The 18,700-nt window shown below is 54.9% G+C and overlaps 1 protein-coding gene and 2 long non-coding RNA genes across 4 annotated transcripts in view; 1 reads left to right on the top strand and 2 right to left on the bottom strand.

Moving 5' to 3' along the window:
• ILDR2 (immunoglobulin-like domain containing receptor 2) overlaps positions 1–18,700 on the top strand; it is a 60,598-nt gene that overhangs the window by 33,006 nt on the left and 8,892 nt on the right. For both annotated transcript variants that reach the window (XM_014528535.1, XM_014528536.1), the window contains exons 4-6: positions 5,856–6,002; positions 7,226–7,402; positions 16,049–16,162. In XM_014528535.1, the coding sequence (XP_014384021.1) occupies positions 5,856–6,002; positions 7,226–7,402; positions 16,049–16,162 (438 nt within the window). The remainder of the gene's footprint in view (positions 1–5,855; positions 6,003–7,225; positions 7,403–16,048; positions 16,163–18,700) is intronic.
• LOC102255237 lies at positions 311–6,944 on the bottom strand. The gene is made up of 3 exons (XR_314404.2): positions 6,191–6,944; positions 4,695–4,942; positions 311–1,456 (listed from the first exon to the last, which is right to left on the bottom strand). It is a non-coding gene; the product is annotated as an uncharacterized LOC102255237 (long non-coding RNA).
• Positions 16,176–18,700, bottom strand: part of LOC106723764 — a 29,037-nt gene continuing 26,512 nt past the window's right edge. Inside the window, exon 3 of the long non-coding RNA XR_001359480.1 lies at positions 16,176–18,323. This is a non-coding gene — a long non-coding RNA (uncharacterized LOC106723764). The remainder of the gene's footprint in view (positions 18,324–18,700) is intronic.

The following is an 18,700-nucleotide window of genomic DNA, read 5'->3' as shown; positions in this document are numbered from 1 at the left end:
AGTTCTGCTTCTGCTTCCACCTGATGTAGGTGCAGAGTTCACTTACGTAGCTGCCAGAGGTTGACAGGGAAAGTCATTCTCTTGTCCGAGCCCCACCGCTGGATGTGCCTCGAGTACCACCAAGAGCCTGGGCCAGGCCCCGTGCGGGTGGCGCTGCCGCAGCCAGGCCCAGGCTGTGTTTCCCTGGGAGTAACCTCTTTCCTTCTCTTTCCCTCCTACCTCTTCTAGGCAGGACAGGGCTGCTTGCTGACCTCTTGCCCAGCTTCGCTGTGGAGATTATGCCAGGTATTCAGTCATTTAACTCTTTGTTTGCTTAATTTGCTGTCATTCCATCTGTCTGGCTTCTGCATTAGTGACTAATTGCTCCTTTAATGTATTTGCACATTTGTCTATATATGTCTGTGGTCTTTTCCAGGATGAACTAAGCCCATTGGGAGAGCCTTTAAATTGCATTTCTTCTGTTACTAGACCCTAAAAAAGTAGTGATAATTAAAAATGGCTGAGATGGGTACCCAGCCCTGACCACACGTGCCAGGCATGCGGGCTCCCTGGCCACCTCATGCCCAGTGTCTCAGCTGCCCCCAAATAGCACTAAGTATCCTGAACAGAGTCGTTACTTGTCTGCATTCCTTATGCCCTAAGTTACATGTGTACCCGGTCATTATGTGCAACCATGTTACTCTGAATTTCCCTTTATAACTTTATCAGAGCTTTTTCTTCAAACTTAATGAAAGCTATGCAGCCCTCCTCCCTTGAAGAACACGCATCTGCATACCTACTCTGCTTTGTATACAACTTCAGGGCCTTCTGGGGCCCCTAAGTCCTAGCGGGGGCTGTGGACTCTCTCAGGGACACCTGTCCCGAATGCACACCTCTGTCTCTCCGTGTAGCTTAAGTTGAACGCAGCAGCCTAGACAAGCCGCCATCATGTTGGTGCCGCCTGGAAGAGGCACGGACAGAACAGGGATGGACCAGGGGGCAGCACATCCAGACTCGGGGTAGGAAAGGGTTCCCTCTTGCTTTGGAGGTTTCTCCCCAAGGTTGCAGAGCTGCCTAGAGTTAGCAGCAGCAGTGAGATACAGAATATTCACCACCATCGGTTTTGATTTGATTCAAGGCTTCAGAAACACCCAGAGTCTTCCCAGTAGCGCTTCCCTCATTATTCTCCCGTGAATTCCCTGGCCCTTTCCCAATAGCTGACGGACCCAGTACAGACATTCCTCTTCATGTCCATCCCAAGGTCACACAGAGCTGCCGCTTTGCGATCCCCCTTATCCAGAATTGTCAGTTGGTACGTCAAAGGAACAATGTCACACTGCACCGCTTCTTCAAATGAGAGATTATACCCCCAAGAAAGAGTTACTGTATTTTTCATCTCCGCCCCTGGGTACCCGAACGCCCCTCCCTTTTGGCTGCAAGAATCCTTTCTCGGATAACAGTGTTTCTTCAAGGGCACCTCCCAGTGTAAACCCCCCTTTCAAAGTGCCTTTAATCCAATAAAATAAGTCACGGTGTGCGAGCCAGTGACGCACATGGTCTCACTGCTGACATGATGGGTGGCAGTGTCCGCTGTCCCCTGACTCCAGCTGTCCTCAGGCGAAAGCCCTGTCATGTTCCCCCCTGGACTGCGAGAGGGTACCGCCTGGCCATGGGGCCACCACACGGGGCACGTGGGAAGCTGTCCCGGCCTCAGGAGCATCAGCTCTGGGCTGTGGCTTCAGAGAGAATGAGAAGCGGGACGCCTGTCCTTCTGTCCGAGTGACAAGCTTTGTGAAGCCCGGTCCACATTTCTGACCCAACCTCTCCCAGGAGGCACTGGCCTTGCAGAGTCAGGAGAGCCAAGAAAAGCAAAGTGAGCCAAGATCCCTTTCCACCTCCCTAACGCCGAGCCCCCAGGACACGTCCTCCCCGCGGCTGGGCGCGCCTTTTCCTGGACCTCTGTCGGGGCTGCTCTTCGGTGGGGCGGCTTGAAGAAGGAGGGGCCAGTGCCCAGCCATGGCCTTTCGCCTCAAAATGTAAACCACACGTGAGTGACTTTCCTCGACTCCACCTCTAGAAACTTGAACAGGAAGGGCTGTTTTCTGAATGAACCAAGTCCACGGGCATGAAACAGACCCCACAGTTGAGGTGATACGGGCCTGGGAAGTGCTCACACTTTGGCTGCATTGGTATAAGTAAAAATAGCCATTAATTTCAGTCTTTTTACTCGTTTTAAATTTTTTAACTGATGGATTTTAGAGAGAAAGAGAGAAACATTGATTTGTTGGTCCACTTATTTATGCATTCGTTGGTTGCTGCTTGTATGTGTCCTGACTGGGGATCGAGCCCGCATCCTTGGTTTATCAGGATGATATTCTAACCAGCTGAGCTGCCCGGCCAGGGCCTCTTTTTGCTCTTTTAACATGATTACTAGAAACCCTACAGTGACCCGCTGCTCACATTATATTTGTACTGGAAGAGCTGTTCTAGGTGCATTGTCACACACGTAAATGAAGCAGCATTCAGGTGCCAGGGTGACCCTTTGCCATCCCAAGCCTGGCAGGAGGCGGCTTGCGAGCTGTTTCCCAGCGCACCTCAGTGATGAGCGAGACCCCAGTGTGGCTGGGCGTCTGGTGCGGGGAAGTCCCAGCTGGGCCTTTCCACCGACTGTGATATGAGAACGTGGTGCAAGCGCTTGGCACCTCGTCCTATAAAGGAGGCGAGTTTATAACAGGACTGGCCTCCTTCCCCACATCTCCCAGTGGCTCCCCTCCTGCACAGCTCCTTGCCAGCGAGCCTCGAGGGGCACCTGTTTGTTCCGACACCAGCCCTTACGCTTCTCTGCCTCATCACGTGGAAGGCAGCTGGGTCCACGCCACGCCAGCTGTGGGTGCCATATGAGAAAGCCATACCGTACAGAGCATTTCCGAAGCCAGAGGAGAGGAGCGTGTACCCGATCTAGCTTATCTCTTCTTTGCCTTTGAAATTTTAGTCATTGAAATATCTCCAGGCTATAATTAGAATTATATACCGAGATCATTCCGAGTTAAAACTAAATATGCACTTCGTTTGGGTGTAGGGATGCGTGCGGATGTATGGACATGCAGGCTGAACGCCTGGATACGGATGGGGTGGACTTTTCCAATAAAAGGTGCGAGAAGGATGCAAAGTGTGTGGAGATGGGGCATGTCTGTCTGCTGGGTCAGGCCCTTGGTGGGTGAGGCAGGCATTCCCTCCTCCTATAGGTGGTTGGAGGGGAAGTTCTGCTTCTGCTTCCACCTGATGTAGGTGCAGAGTTCACTTACGTAGCTGCCAGAGGTTGACAGGGAAAGTCATTCTCTTGTCCGAGCCCCACCGCTGGATGTGCCTCGAGTACCACCAAGAGCCTGGGCCAGGCCCCGTGTGGGTGGCGCTGCCGCAGCCAGGCCCAGGCTGTGTTTCCCTGGGAGTAACCTCTTTCCTTCTCTTTCCCTCCTACCTCTTCTAGGCAGGACAGGGCTGCTTGCTGACCTCTTGCCCAGCTTCGCTGTGGAGATTATGCCAGGTATTCAGTCATTTAACTCTTTGTTTGCTTAATTTGCTGTCATTCCATCTGTCTGGCTTCTGCATTAGTGACTAATTGCTCCTTTAATGTATTTGCACATTTGTCTATATATGTCTGTGGTCTTTTCCAGGATGAACTAAGCCCATTGGGAGAGCCTTTAAATTGCATTTCTTCTGTTACTAGACCCTAAAAAAGTAGTGATAATTAAAAATGGCTGAGATGGGTACCCAGCCCTGACCACACGTGCCAGGCATGCGGGCTCCCTGGCCACCTCATGCCCAGTGTCTCAGCTGCCCCCAAATAGCACTAAGTATCCTGAACAGAGTCGTTACTTGTCTGCATTCCTTATGCCCTAAGTTACATGTGTACCCGGTCATTATGTGCAACCATGTTACTCTGAATTTCCCTTTATAACTTTATCAGAGCTTTTTCTTCAAACTTAATGAAAGCTATGCAGCCCTCCTCCCTTGAAGAACACGCATCTGCATACCTACTCTGCTTTGTATACAACTTCAGGGCCTTCTGGGGCCCCTAAGTCCTAGCGGGGGCTGTGGACTCTCTCAGGGACACCTGTCCCGAATGCACACCTCTGTCTCTCCGTGTAGCTTAAGTTGAACGCAGCAGCCTAGACAAGCCGCCATCATGTTGGTGCCGCCTGGAAGAGGCACGGACAGAACAGGGATGGACCAGGGGGCAGCACATCCAGACTCGGGGTAGGAAAGGGTTCCCTCTTGCTTTGGAGGTTTCTCCCCAAGGTTGCAGAGCTGCCTAGAGTTAGCAGCAGCAGTGAGATACAGAATATTCACCACCATCGGTTTTGATTTGATTCAAGGCTTCAGAAACACCCAGAGTCTTCCCAGTAGCGCTTCCCTCATTATTCTCCCGTGAATTCCCTGGCCCTTTCCCAATAGCTGACGGACCCAGTACAGACATTCCTCTTCATGTCCATCCCAAGGTCACACAGAGCTGCCGCTTTGCGATCCCCCTTATCCAGAATTGTCAGTTGGTACGTCAAAGGAACAATGTCACACTGCACCGCTTCTTCAAATGAGAGATTATACCCCCAAGAAAGAGTTACTGTATTTTTCATCTCCGCCCCTGGGTACCCGAACGCCCCTCCCTTTTGGCTGCAAGAATCCTTTCTCGGATAACAGTGTTTCTTCAAGGGCACCTGCAGTCTCTCCTCCTTGGCTGCCTGACCCGCCTGTGGCCACCTCACCACACACCTCACCGAAGCCTCAGGGCTCACCACTGTCTCGGGTACTGTGGTCTGTTATTTCCAAGGCCCAGCCAAGCCCTCAGCCATCTAGCGCCTCAGCAGGAAGGCTCTCCGGACCACAGGAGTGACGAGGTCTCTCGTTCTTGTCTGCAGAGCGGCCTGGCGCTTTGAACGTGTTTCAGGGGGATGAGGAAATCTGTCTAAACAAAGATCAATAGCTTTGCCATGATACAAACCTACGTAACAAAAACGTCATTCAGGGGGATGAGGAAATCTGTCTAAACAAAGATCAATCAATAGCTTTGCCATGATCACAAACCTACGTAACAAAAACGTCACGTTTTCAAGCTCTAACTGAATGGCCACTTAACCGAAGGAGTATTTAATACCCAAAATTTAATAAAATAACGCGTAAAGTCCATTGTAAAGGGGTTTTGGTAGATGATTTTCAATCGAAATTGCTTTAGTCTTTTAGCTTTTAAGGGAAACCGAGGCTCACTCCGGCCTCCCACGCCTCCAGTGGGAGTTGGGCCCTCCAGCCAGTCGGCAGCCGGGGACGGGGCAGCGTCTTCTCTCTGGGAGCCGCTCTCCTGTCTCTGGTCATGGTTCGCTGGGCAGGTATTAGCCCCGATGCCGAGTTCAGGAAAGGCGTTCCGGGCGATGGGCAGGGGAACGGATGGAGACATAAGGACACGGACCACCTAAATACGTTCTGATTTGCACCAGGTAGACATGGAGAAGTTTCTCAGGGCTTACACTTCCAGCAACGACTCCCCAGGACACGTACTCACAGAACCCATGTTCTAGCTCAGCAGACCCGACCCCTCCCCAGCCACCAGTCTGTGCTCCTGTCCCACACCAGTCCTGACACTGCAGTCAACATGGTAAACCCGTTCCCCGGGCGGGCCCTGAGCCCACCGTGGCTTGTGCTCACAGGACCTGGTGACCATCCTTTTCACGCCCCAGCCCCGGGGGGTCTGCACTTCTTACTCTCCCAGTGCCTCCCGAGTTTGGGGGCTCTGTGCCCTCTGTCCCAGGCCCCCCGTCTGCCTCTTCATGGGGAGGCCGGCGAGCGGGCCATCCTGACGCGGGTTTCTCTGTGCGTCCTTCCAGAGTGGGTGTTTGTGGGGCTGGTGATCCTGGGCGTCTTCCTCTTCTTCGTCCTGGTGGGCATCTGCTGGTGCCAGTGCTGCCCGCACAGCTGCTGCTGCTACATCCGCTGCCCGTGCTGCCCGGAATCCTGCTGCTGCCCTCAGGCCTGTGAGTAAAGGGCCCCGGGGGCGGGGGGCAGCCCGCGAGGATCCATGACCCACTGGGCGGCTGTGTGCCTGACTTCCTTCTCCACCTCCTTTCCTTCCGCCCAAAGTGTCGCTCATCCCATGCTCCCTCCCCGCGGGAGCCCCGCTTCCAGAGCCGACACCCTTGTGTGCTGTCTCACATCCACTCACCTCTCCATCCTTGTCCACGCCCGTCACCAGCATGTGCCTTCTCGTTGAGACTTGGCTGCAGGAAGGGCAGGTGCAGGAGGCTGAGGCTGTGGGAGAGGCGCCTGCCCTCTCCCGGGGCGTTCAGACTCGAGGAACCTTCTCTGGTCACGCCTCTCACAGCAGAGAACCCCTCTTGACGAGCAGAGTGTGCAGACCACAGTCCTGGGTACCATCCAGCCACTGGCGGGTTTTATGTGCTCCCATGACCAAAGGGCCCACAGAAGAACGAGTTCTCCTTTGGGGATTCCCCAGGTGCTAGGCCCAGGTAGGCATCACGCTTGGAACCCCTGCTGTCTACCAGACAGCTCGCAGGAGAGAGACACGTGGTCGGTTAGTGCTCTCGGGAAGAACGCACTTCTGGGAGGGTCATGTTGTCTGCTCTGCTTTTGGGCTCACACGCAGCCCCTTGCTTGCTTTGCCGCTAGAAGCGGTTCCGCCTCCCCTGGAAGCTGCCCCGGGCAGCCCCAGGGCTGGGCTGCCTACACACAGTGTGGCTAAGAGTGGGCCGCTGCTGTCACGGAGCTGCTGGGACGGCTCCCGCTGCCGCTAGTGACTCAGTTGCCAGGTGCCAAACACTGTAATTCCTGATGTCGTCTGCTGACGGAGCTGGAGGAGTCCAAGGCAGTGCGGGGAGTGCTTCCAATTAAGTGACTCAGGCCTAGGAGAACACACACACAGGCGCACAAGGCGCATGCACACACATACATGCACACATAGGCACATGCACATAAGCACACACAGGCACATGCACAAATAGACACACACATACATGTGCATGTGCTAACACGTGTACACACATAGGCACACATAACATACACATGTACACACATGCTCTGGGAGACGGTATGCACCTGCACGCATAGGCACATACATGTGCATGCATGCACAAATAGGCACACATCCAGGAGGTCCCTAAAGAGCACCCTCAGGGACGTGAGGTGTGAGGGTTGTGAGGGTGGGGCCGTATAATCTCTTGCTCTTCATCTCCCTCCACAGTGTATGAAGCAGGGAAAGCAGCCAAGGCCGGGTACCCTCCCTCTGTGTCCTGTGTCCCCGGCCCCTACTCCATCCCCCCTGTCCCCTTGGGAGGAGCCCCCTCATCGGGCATGCTGATGGACAAGCCGCATCCACCTCCCCTGGCTCGGAGCGACTCCACTGGAGGAAGCCGCAGTGGTAAATGAGGTTCCATTCTGCCCCGCCCGCGCTCCTCCTCTGCTTCCAGGCCGGGGACTAGCTGCTGGCGACATCAGCTCAGGGACGCTTCTTTGGGAAATGGTTATCTCCATCCCAGAAGTTAGCAAATAGTTTCCTCCTCCCTCCCTAGTGCTCAGGACTAGCCCGTACTGTGCGGAGCGCCAAGACGTGGGGGACGTGGCTGTGTCCGGGCAGGGTGCTCCAGCCCGAGGAAAGACGCTTTATCAAGGCATTTGGGTGCCAAAGAGTGTGGGACGGGGGATTGTAGGAGAGAGAGCTGGCTGCCAAGTCTTCCGGAAAGAGGTGAGGTCTGAGCTGAGCCTGCAGGAATGAGAGGATTGGGAGAGCAGAGTTGGGGGTCATTGGGCACCCCCAGGAGGCAGCAGGGTGGAAGCCCGAGCGGGGATAACACACTGTGTGTGTTTGATGGTGTCCAGCTCACCCGTCTGACTCCCAGAATCGGTGCTGTAGCGAGAGTCACGGCAGCAGAGTCCTGAGCGGAGAGGTGACATGCTGACCCAGCACGTGGTTCATCGGGGAGAGTTAGTCGGACCTCGAGCTGATATGCAACTGAAGTCATTCAGGGAAACCTGTGAGCATCTGGGTGGAGATTGTGAGCTGAAATGAATGGGCAATCAGACAGGTGCTTGGAGAGGAGCCCATCAGGCAGGAAGTGGAGGTAACGGTGCGCGTCACAGCCCGCAGGGAACTCATTGGTCCGGGGGCCTGTTTAGATGAGATTGGCCCCACGGAGGGATGATGAGTCATGGTTATGGACCAGGCAGAGGAGGGGAGGGGGGCAGCGTTAAGGTGTCGCTCTCCTGGAGGCCTTGGCCAGGGTCACGGAGCAGGAAGGTTGAAACTGTGTGTAGGAGACTTAGGAGGTGATTTGTAAATCCCGGGGTGGGTGAGCCACTGCGGTGCGGAAAACAGGCATTTGTGCTCTGGAGACATCTGGACAGGAACCAGGGCCTCGCCCAGCAGTGAACTGTCGGTACCGACCGTGGACAGAGCAGACGTCCTCAGTGAGTAATAGGTATTTGTGTTTTTCTCTCCCTGGAACTATTCACAGAATCCTGTCGCCTGAGACCGGAAATGAGTCACAGGCAGGGAAGTGAAGTTAATGATCAAGGACGCGGGGATTAGAGCAATGAAGGCAGCCGCTGCCCAGGGGGTGGAGGGCCAAGAGCCACCCAGGGAGCTTGTCTCAGACTCTGTTGGCTGCTTCCCTTTCCTCCAGTTTCCCTCCTTCCTGCCTTCCCACCAGAACCCACCCCCTCCCCTACTTTTAAACCAGTGAGTCTCATAATAAAATGACTCAGGTTCCTAGAATGGCAAGGGCTTCCTCTCTCCTGTTTCCAACCTTCCCCGGCCCCTGTTTGTGGCAGTTCCGTCGTTTTGGCCTGGCTGCCGTGCTACCAACTGTATTAGAAATGGCTGGGCACGAGGAAAATGTCTTCTTTCACATGGTGAGAAGCCCCTGGGGAAGGTGGCCTGGGGTTGGCTGGTGGAACAGCTCATGGCATCACGCACGGAAGGGCTGTTCTTTCCACTTGCTCTGTCCTCCTGGGCGCTCCCTGCTTCTCCCGTGGTGGCTGCCATCCTTCCGGGAACTGCATTCTGAGGCAGGAAGCAGACATGCTTCCTCCCTGCGCTGCTTTGTCCTGAGTGACGGGCCTTTGCCAGAAGCCCCTCCTCCCGCCGACATCTGCAGTCTTAGTGGCCAGCACTGTGCCCCAGGCCCCTTCCTGAACCTGATTGGCTTGGACTGGTCAAGACTCATCTCTTGCCCTAGCTGGCTTGGCTCAGTGGATAGAGCGTCAGCCTGTGGACTGAAGGGTCCTGGGTTCAATTCCGGTCAAGGGCACGTGCGGGATCGATCCCCAGTGTGGGATGTGCAGGAGGCAGCCAGTTGACGATTCTGTCTCATCATTGATGTTTCCATCTCTTCTCTCTCTTCCTCTCTGAAATCAATATATACATATATCTTAGACCAAAGCACTTACTGACCTTGGAAATGAACAAAACCAGGGCTCTGTGATGGGAAAGGGGATGTCACACCAGCCTGGCCGTGTGGGCGTCCCCGCTGGGCACATTTCTGTCCTCCTGGTCCCACGACCAGAATTACTGATGATGCCAACGTTCCGTGTAGATTATTCTCTAAAGCATGTTAGACGTGTTAAGAAATGCTGTTTTATAAAGATGTAAATTTAGCCTATTTTATATTTACATGCCACCTCCATTTTGGGGTAGTCACCTAGCAACAGTAACTTTCAGATTCTGTTTGTACACAATACTCTTGCACACTGGGTGGTGGCAAAGGCAGCTTTGAGGAGCCGCGTATAGAATAGCCTGTTGGCTACCGCGTGGGAGAGACGGGAGGGGCACCGATTCCTTCTCCGACCTTCATGGCGGCTGGTGGGGACCTCCTTCAAGGAAAGACGGCTGCCTCCTCCTCCCCAGCCTGGACCCACCCCTTCAGCTCTGTTTTCTCTTCAGTGAACATCCACACTGCCCGTTCTGCCTCACATCTCCAGCCTGCCTTCTTCAGGGGCTCCTCCTATCAGCCTTGGAAACCTTCCGTCACATAAACACCATCCGCCGCACCCCTGCTGCCCTCTGAGGTCACGTCCCATCCCTTGTCGCCTCTTCACTGCCAGACTCCTTGGGAGAGTTTTGAACATTTTATGTCTGCATGTCCCCTGCTCTCATCAACTCCCCAAACTTCCATTTTGCTCTTGCCGTCACTCCAGAAGCCAGCCCGCCAGGTGGCCTCTTGCTCAGGCTAGTGGGCCCTCCTCCATCCTGGCTCCCCTGAGCTATCAGGGGTCCTGCCACCCTCACCCACTCTTTGCTTTGCCTTCCCCCTCATGGTGTTCTGTGACATTTCCTACCTGCCGGCTGTCCCTCTGGGTGTTCCTGTCTCTCCCCCTTTCCCCCTACCCCAGAAATCGACTCACTCCCAGGCTGTAGCCATGGTCTGTACGCCGATGCCTCCGACCTCTCCTCTGATCCCCAGTCCCCAGTTCCCACTGCCTTCCTCACGTCTCCACTGGATGCCTGCAGGCTTTTCAATCTCAGCCTCTGGGAAACGGAATTAATCTGCGGTTTGTCTACTTCAACTCGTCCGTTTCTTATTTCAGTGGCTGCATTGTCTACCTACTGGCCAAAAGCTGGGACTTCACCCTCCTCTCGTCCTCGCCCTCACTTCCCGCATCCAGTTGGTCAGCAAGTCCTTCAGACTGTAGCTCAGAATAACCTCGAACCAGTTTACTGCCCTCCATCTCCATCCCAGCCCTGGTCCCTCATCTCCATCCCAGCCCTGGTCCCTCATCTCCATCCCAGCCCTGGTCCCTCATCTCCATCCCAGCCCTGGTCCCTCATCTCCATCCCAGCCCTGGTCCCTCATCTCCATCCCAGCCCTGGTCCCTCATCTCCATCCCAGCCCTGGTCCCTCATCTCCATCCCAGCCCTGGTCCCTCATCTCCATCCCAGCCCTGGTCCCTCATCTCCATCCCAGCCCTGGTCCCTCATCTCCATCCCAGCCCTGGTCCCTCATCTCCATCCCAGCCCTGGTCCCTCATCTCCATCCCAGCCCTGGTCCCTCATCTCCATCCCAGCCCTGGTCCCTCATCTCCATCCCAGCCCTGGTCCCTCATCTCCATCCCAGCCCTGGTCCCTCATCTCCATCCCAGCCCTGGTCCCTCATCTCCATCCCAGCCCTGGTCCCTCATCTCCATCCCAGCCCTGGTCCCTCATCTCCATCCCAGCCCTGGTCCCTCATCTCCATCCCAGCCCTGGTCCCTCATCTCCATCCCAGCCCTGGTCCCTCATCTCCATCCCAGCCCTGGTCCCTCATCTCCATCCCAGCCCTGGTCCCTCATCTCCATCCCAGCCCTGGTCCCTCATCTCCATCCCAGCCCTGGTCCCTCATCTCCATCCCAGCCCTGGTCCCTCATCTCCATCCCAGCCCTGGTCCCTCATCTCCATCCCAGCCCTGGTCCCTCATCTCCATCCCAGCCCTGGTCCCTCATCTCCATCCCAGCCCTGGTCCCTCATCTCCATCCCAGCCCTGGTCCCTCATCTCCATCCCAGCCCTGGTCCCTCATCTCCATCCCAGCCCTTGTTCCTGCTGCCACCACCTCCCACCTGCTCTTTCCGCATCCATTTTTCCCTCACTCTAATCCACTTCCTCGTCACATCTACCTGCCTCCCCTCACCCTTCTAGCAAAAGAATTGAGTAGGCAGGTAGAGTTTAGAAATGTCATTTCCAAAACTAATGAGGATGTGTCTCTTTGCCTGCTGTGTGCACACAGAGAACACGCACATTTCCAGCGCCACCTCCCCCACAGCTGCTGCTGTCATCTGGGGGTGGGATCTGGCAGCTGCTCCATCATCCCCAGAGCCTCACTTAGCTCAGTAAGCTGGGACTCCGAGAGCTAGGCCTCAGCCATGGGCCTGCCTTAGGGATGGGCGTTATTTGCAAGTTTTTAAGTTTCATTTGGCTGTAAAGGGGAAATTAACTGAAAAGTAGTTGCGCCTCAATGGGGACAAAAGTATTAGCTCAAATCCTTTAACAATAATTTTTCAAAAGTATTAGCTCAAAATTATAGTGGCATGAAAATGAACATCCTAAAATTCCCTCTCCAGTAAAAGCAGAGCTGGCAAGGCTAATAAAGTAGAGAAGCTGATGTGGAAGCCACGCCAACCAAAGGACCTGAACCAGACTGAACCTGAAGAGAGAGAAACCATCCACCTCCCCTGAAACATCACTGGGGAGCATACTCATTTTCCAAAAAGTGTTGGACTTTGGCCACCGGTCTGGGACATTTCTTATTAAAATAGCGCCTCCCATCATAGTTCTCTGGTCTTCAGACTCAGTACAGACAGAAACCAACCAGACACCATTCTGTTTATTCTTCAAATCAATAACATTTAATAAATGCTTATAAAGTGCCCCTCAAGGAATGTATGGTCTAGGGCCGTGGTCGGCAAACCGAGGCTCGCGAGCCACATGCGGCTCTTTGGCCCCTTGAGTGTGGCTCTTCCACAAAATACCGACTTCTGCGCATGGGCCACGAAGTTTCAATCGCACTGTATGTGGGCGCCCACACATGGTATTTTGTGGAAGAGCCACACTCAAGGGGCCAAAGAGCCGCATGTGGCTCGTGAGCCGCAGTTTGCCGACCACTGGTCTAGGGGGGTGGTTGCGGGGGCTAGCAAATGGGAATAGAATGAGTGCAAACTGCAAAGCAGTGTCTGATGAGGCCGTTCCCTCCGGCCCGCCCAGAGAAAACGGCCTCATCGAGTGTGTGTGTGGGGGGGGGGGGGGGGGGGGGGGGGTCAGGAAAGGCCTGGTTTTGTGCTCCTGAGCCCCGGGGGACACGGCCTGCTCCTCGCAGCACGAGAGAAAAGCCACAGTGTGCCACACCATGGCACTGAGCTGACGGTGAAAAAACCTTTTCAAGGGAGAATAGCGTTTTAGCTCCTGGAACCAATGGATGATGGCTCAGGATCAATAGTTTGCCTCTGTCCTTTGTGACAGTGAGAGGGTTCGATTTCTGGGGTCATGGACCTGCAGGCAGGCACGCCCGGTGAGCGTGTTTGTTGTGTGACACAGAACATGCAGCTCCAGTCCACGTGGCACTCAGCCCAGGTTTCCAGCTGTTGTCAGGGGCTGACCTCGCCGCCAGGGGGCAGTACCTGGGCATGTTCCCAGAGCACAGCCCAGCTCAGTCTTCATGGCTGGAAGTTTACAGGCGGTGCCTCACATACTCAGACACCCAGACGAAGCCACAGCCAAGGCAGGGCAGCCCCTTCCCTACGCCTGCAAACACCTAGTTTTCTTACCGAGGGAATCATCATCAACAATAATAACAATAAAGCAAAACCTACATAAGCCTTCTGCTCCCTCCAGCTACCATTGGAGCCTTCTTCCTGTCACTTCTTCAACCCGCCAGCTGCGTGGCCTCTCCTACTAAGACCGCTTCTATTCCTGATTTCCTTCTCACTCGCTCACTCACTCGCTCACTCACACATTCAGGATGTCTGCCATGTGCCGGCGCTGTGCTAGGCGCTGGGGTGAGAGAAACAGAACCGGTCCTGTCTGCCCTCGGGGAGTTGACAGTCTAGGGAGGACAAGTACTGAAAATACTCCTCCTAGGAGACCGGGACCCGCCGCACCCTGCTGGCAGCAGCCGCCCACACACCCTCAGTAAGTGCCTACTCTGTACAGCAAGGTCCTGCGTGTTTTTACACAAAATGACAAGGACTCCCGTCCCTGCGGAATCTGGGAAGATTCGCATTTCTACAAATAACTTGAAACAAACTAGAATATATCAAGGGCCGTGATGAAGGTTCAAACTAAATGACATGGAAGTTAGGAGTGAGACAGACAGAGGAGATAGGACTTCTCTAGTGACGAGAATCAATACCCTTGAGAGGCGGCGACATTTGAGCTGCCCCTAATAATTACAGAGAACTCGGTGGTTCCGTGGCTTTGGTCTGTGTTGTCTTCTCTTCTTTATGAGGTTATTTAAAGGGTGGGAAGTATGAGATGCCTTTTTTTGGGGGGGGGGGGTTAATCCTCCCCCGAGGATATTTTTCCATTGATTCTTAGAGAGAGTAGAAGAGAGAGGGAAAGACAGAGAAAAACACATCAATTGGTTGCCTCCTGCACAAGCCCTGACCAGGGCCCGGGCCAGGGAGGCACCTGCAACCAAGGTATGTGCCCTTGAATGGAATCGAACCTGGGACCTTTTGGTCTGCAGGCCGACGCTCTATCCACTGAGCCAAACCGGCTGGGGCTGAGTTGCCTTTGACAGACATGAAAACAGAGAGGGACCATTTATTTGGGGTCCCTCTATAAACCAGTGCATGTCCACAGGGTGCCCAGTCCCCACCCCCAGCCCTGTATTCACCCACCAGACGAACTGCCTCGGAACAGACAGAGCAGCTTAGGGGATGATTGCGTTTTAATTGAACTGTCTGTACTACTCTGCAAACGCCTCAGAGGTGGGAGACCGTGCGGCTTGATACATAAAACCGTTTCTTCTAATAATTGCTTCTGTGAAAGGATTATGGATCTGACCTCCGGGAGGAGTCACTAAACAGCGTGTGGGGAGATTTTCTTAAAGTGACGCCACAATCTGATGGCCGTGGACTGCCTGGCATGCTCTCACGTACAACAGCAGTGCCTGCCTGGGGGCGTGTGGGCACCGTGTCCGCCCACGTGCCAGGCTGTGCTCCGGGTGCTGGGGAACAGCCCATTACAGTCTCCCATGTGCATGGCTGTGGGGGCTTTGTCCACTGTAACATGACCAGAGATCCGGAGGCACGTGGCTTCTGTGTGGCGTCTGCCTCGCTGTGGGAGCAGGATGTTGGCGCTGGGTCCCCTGCTTCCACCTCAGGGTACAGTCCTGCCGGGCGGAGATAGGACCACGCCTCAGAGCACAGCACCCTGGCCGCCTAAGGCCTTCCTGCCTGGGCTCCTCTTCCTCATCCTCCTCGTCTCTCCTTCCTACCGGGACCCTAGACTCCAAGGCAGGCAAGATGGCCAGGCCGGTGGGACTGCAGGTCCCAGCCCTGGAGCTGCCAGTGATTCCGGGGCAAAGTTAGGAAACTCCTTGGAGCCAAAGTTTTCTCAGCCACACACTGTGGCTAAGAACAGCACCTTCCTTGGGCGGCGCGAGGGCCAATGGCCAAGCACTTAGCGAGCACCCAGCACATGCTGTCTGTTCCCATCATTGTCTGTTCCCATCCCATGCACTCCCTGCTCTCCTTTCCTCTCTCATCTGTGACAATTAGACCTCCTGTTGGGCTGGTATTGGACTAGATTGATACTTAGGGGGTGTGGGGCTCAAACAGCTTTTGTCCCTGACAATATGAGTGACAGGAATGTAGGAGGTGGGATTATGTCTGATGCTTTAATTTCGTTGGTTATTAAGCCCTGAAAATAACACCTGCTTGTAACACACAGCAAGCAGCAGGTTGGATTACTGGTGTTTAAAATATGGCATTCCCTTTTCCAAAAGGAAAATGCGAAAGGAAAACAATGAAATCATAACGATAATCACGTATTTACATCTTATTTTGTACTAATGCCTATATAGCCTTTAATCTAACATTAGTTCCTATGCACCACCCAGGAGTGGAACTTTTTCACCATCTTCCGGGCCACTCGAGGCGTTCAGGCCCCCTCTGTTGAGGTCCCTCATGTTGAGGTGTCTGTTTTGAAGTTGCAGGAACTCCCACCGAGTGGAGGTGTGAGCCTCGGGCTGTAGAGCAGTCTGTCTCCCTCTGGAAAGGGTCTGTGTTCAGTGAGTACTTAGGTCAGAGTCCTGGGCTTGGAGAGAAGGAGCTCTGTGTGGAGCTACTGGAGGTGGGACAGGAAGCAGCGGTGAGCACATGACTGACAGGTACCAGAATAGAGCTCTGTTCCGACCTGCTGGCCCCCCATTCCGAGGTCACCTGTGATTAAGGGGTCTTAAGTGTATAAATATAGATGACTGTCTGGTGACTCCAGGGAGAGCTGCTACACGTGGGAACCGTGGTTTCTACCTGGTAAAAGACACGAGGCCCAGCTCCTGAGTTTCCCAGCTCACCCGCGTGTCCTCTTCTCCACAGTTCGCAAAGGTTACCGGATCCAAGCGGACAAAGAGCGGGACTCCATGAAGGTCCTGTACTACGTGGAGAAGGAGCTGGCTCAGTTTGACCCGGCCCGGAGGCTGCGGGGCCACTGTGAGCATCTGTGTTGTGTGTGATCGGGCCCTCCCTCGTGCAGGAATTCACAGCTAAAGGGGACTTGGGGGGAGGGGTCCCCGAACTTGGGCAGCTTTTGACTTTCAGGGTCAGAACGAGCAGGTGCTGGCGACAGCATTCTGAAGAAAGGGCCTTGGCGGGTGCAGGAGGGAGGGACACGGGGCTTCTATGTGAAGAACAGAGACGTGTCCCAGCGGGGTTCAGGTTCGGCATCTCTCGTCAGGCAGCATCTCTGGGCTGTGCGCTGGGGTTGGACGTGTCTTATGGAAACAGTCCTCTCCACTGGCCCTTTAAGTATACCCAGGACAGAGACTTCCATGTGGAAGCTTTCAGTCTTTCCAACCCGAGAGGCCCTCGCACTGAACAACAGCCGGCCACTGGCCGCACGGAGGCCCCGTGCGCGAGAGAACAAGTGTGCTGATGCGTGTCGTACAAAGAGGCCTTCGTGCCTCTGAGATGCCCGACAGCAGAAGGGAACGGGCAAGGCAGGAGGCTGCCCTTGTGAGAGAACTTTTGAATCATGGAGTCTGTAGGGGCAGGGACCCACCACTTCCCTCACCCAGACCTTGGAGCCTTTGCGGCTGACACAGCCCACTCTTCCCAATGGCCAGCGATGGGGAGAGGCAGCCTGGCGGGTGTGCAGCACCGAGCGTGCGGCAGGCGTGGCACTGAGGGCACCAACCTCTGTCGTTGAACCCTCCTCACCCTGGGACCTGCCAGGGATGTGATGGGACTGCTGGGGCCACCGTGAACGCAGCCAAGAGGAGCTCTGTGCGGACGAAGGACAACAGGTTCCTCCATGTTTGCGGCTCTAAATTCCTCCCGTCGGAGCTGCATTCGCAGCAGCATCCTCCCACCACCGACTATAAAAAGCCCGTCTCCAGATGGGAATGTCAGGGATGCAGATGTCACCGCACTTGACAAGCTGGTTGTAACCATGTTGTCATGGATCCCTGGAAGGGGACAGAGAGGAGCCCTGGGAGTCTCAGCTCGGAGAAGAGTTAGGCTGGTGTAGGTGGCATGTCCTGTCTCCCTGGATGAAAATGGTCCCCAGGGCCTGGCAGGTCACAAGGTCATGGGCTCTTGGTGCCCACAGGGACCTTGGAGATGGCCGGGAACCACCTGTGTGGTGTAAAGACGAGGTCACAGAAGCCGGAGTGTGCAAGTGACAGAATCAGACTGGAACCCAGCCCTCCTGACTCTCTGTCCTGTGCTCTTCGCACAGAAACCCGTGAGCAGACTGGGTGGCTCCGTGGCTGCTGTGGCCACAGCCTTCCAGCTCGTAGGACTTGAGGGAGTCGAAGCTGAAAGAGAGGAGGTGCCGAGTCTCCCTCCTTATTTTAGAGGAGGGAAGGGAGGCAGTGGGGGCTCACCGGTGCCAGGTCTTGGAACCGACGCCAGAACTGGAACCCGGTGTCCTGGAAGCTGCCGGTTGACAGGGCGATAAAGGCACAGAGATGAGGCAGGAAAGCAGCTCACCGGGCTTGGGGAGGTTCTGTCCCTGAGGCAGAGAACCCGGGGCGGGTCACGGAGTGGGGCCGCCTTGAAGATCTCTCCTCAGAGTGGATCTCAGTCTCAGGTTGCAACACGGGAGGCATCCACTCTGTGCGCATTGGTATTCCAGGGTCCACTAGCCATGTGACCCTCACTTGCCCTTGGGATGCCTTTCGTCTGGAATCCCAGTGCAGGGATCTGCAAACTCCAGTTCCCAGGGCACCCATGTCCCGCCTCCTGTGTTGGTGAATACATTTTATTGGAGCACAGCCACGCCAATTCACGTCCATATTATCTCTGACACCTTTCATGCTGCCATGGCAGAGTTGAATAGTCCTGACAGTATGGCTGACAAATCCTAAAATACTTACTGTGCGTAAAGCGGAGGAGGGTGGTGGTCATGTTCAATGGGGCAGAAACTTTAGAGCAGGCAACCTGGCCCACCCACCAGCTGAACGGGGAAACAGAGACGGCCCTCCTGACCCAGAGACAGGAAAGGTCTCTGCTGCTCCTGCAGGCTGAGGACATTCTGGGACAATACTGCGATTTCTCGGCAGTCACATGTGACTGCTGACAGTCCTCACACTCGGTGCATCTTAAGGTTCTCTCCTGCGTGCTTCCTGGGAGATTGCTCGTCACCAAGCTCCTGAGAAAGGAAAGGTTCTAGATTTTATTCCTCAAGAGGCTCTGAGTTATTGTCGTTTAAATACACACTAGTCCATTTTCCTTCGGAGGAAGAAAGGTTTAAAATTAGATTATAATTCAAAACCCCTGACCACCAAAACCAATTGATGACCAAGTACCCGGTGCTCCTGGTCAGCCGTGTCCTGGAGAAGGAGAGGTGACACGTGCCGCTGTGGGAAGGACCACCCTCCCCTTCGGGGCGGGGTGGGGGGGAGCCAGCAGCAGTTCTCAGGGACATGGGAGACGACGCAGAGGGAACGCAGGCCCACATTTGTGCCTCCCACATCCCATCTTGGCTTACCTCTCGCTCAGCAGCCAGACCTTCCATGTTGCAAATGT

Source organism: Myotis brandtii, unplaced genomic scaffold (genome assembly GCF_000412655.1).
Source record: "Myotis brandtii unplaced genomic scaffold, ASM41265v1 scaffold64, whole genome shotgun sequence".
In the NCBI taxonomy this organism is placed as follows: Eukaryota; Metazoa; Chordata; class Mammalia; order Chiroptera; family Vespertilionidae; genus Myotis; species Myotis brandtii.
Note: the sequence above shows the minus strand (reverse complement) of the source record. Positions and strands in the feature narration are given on the sequence as shown.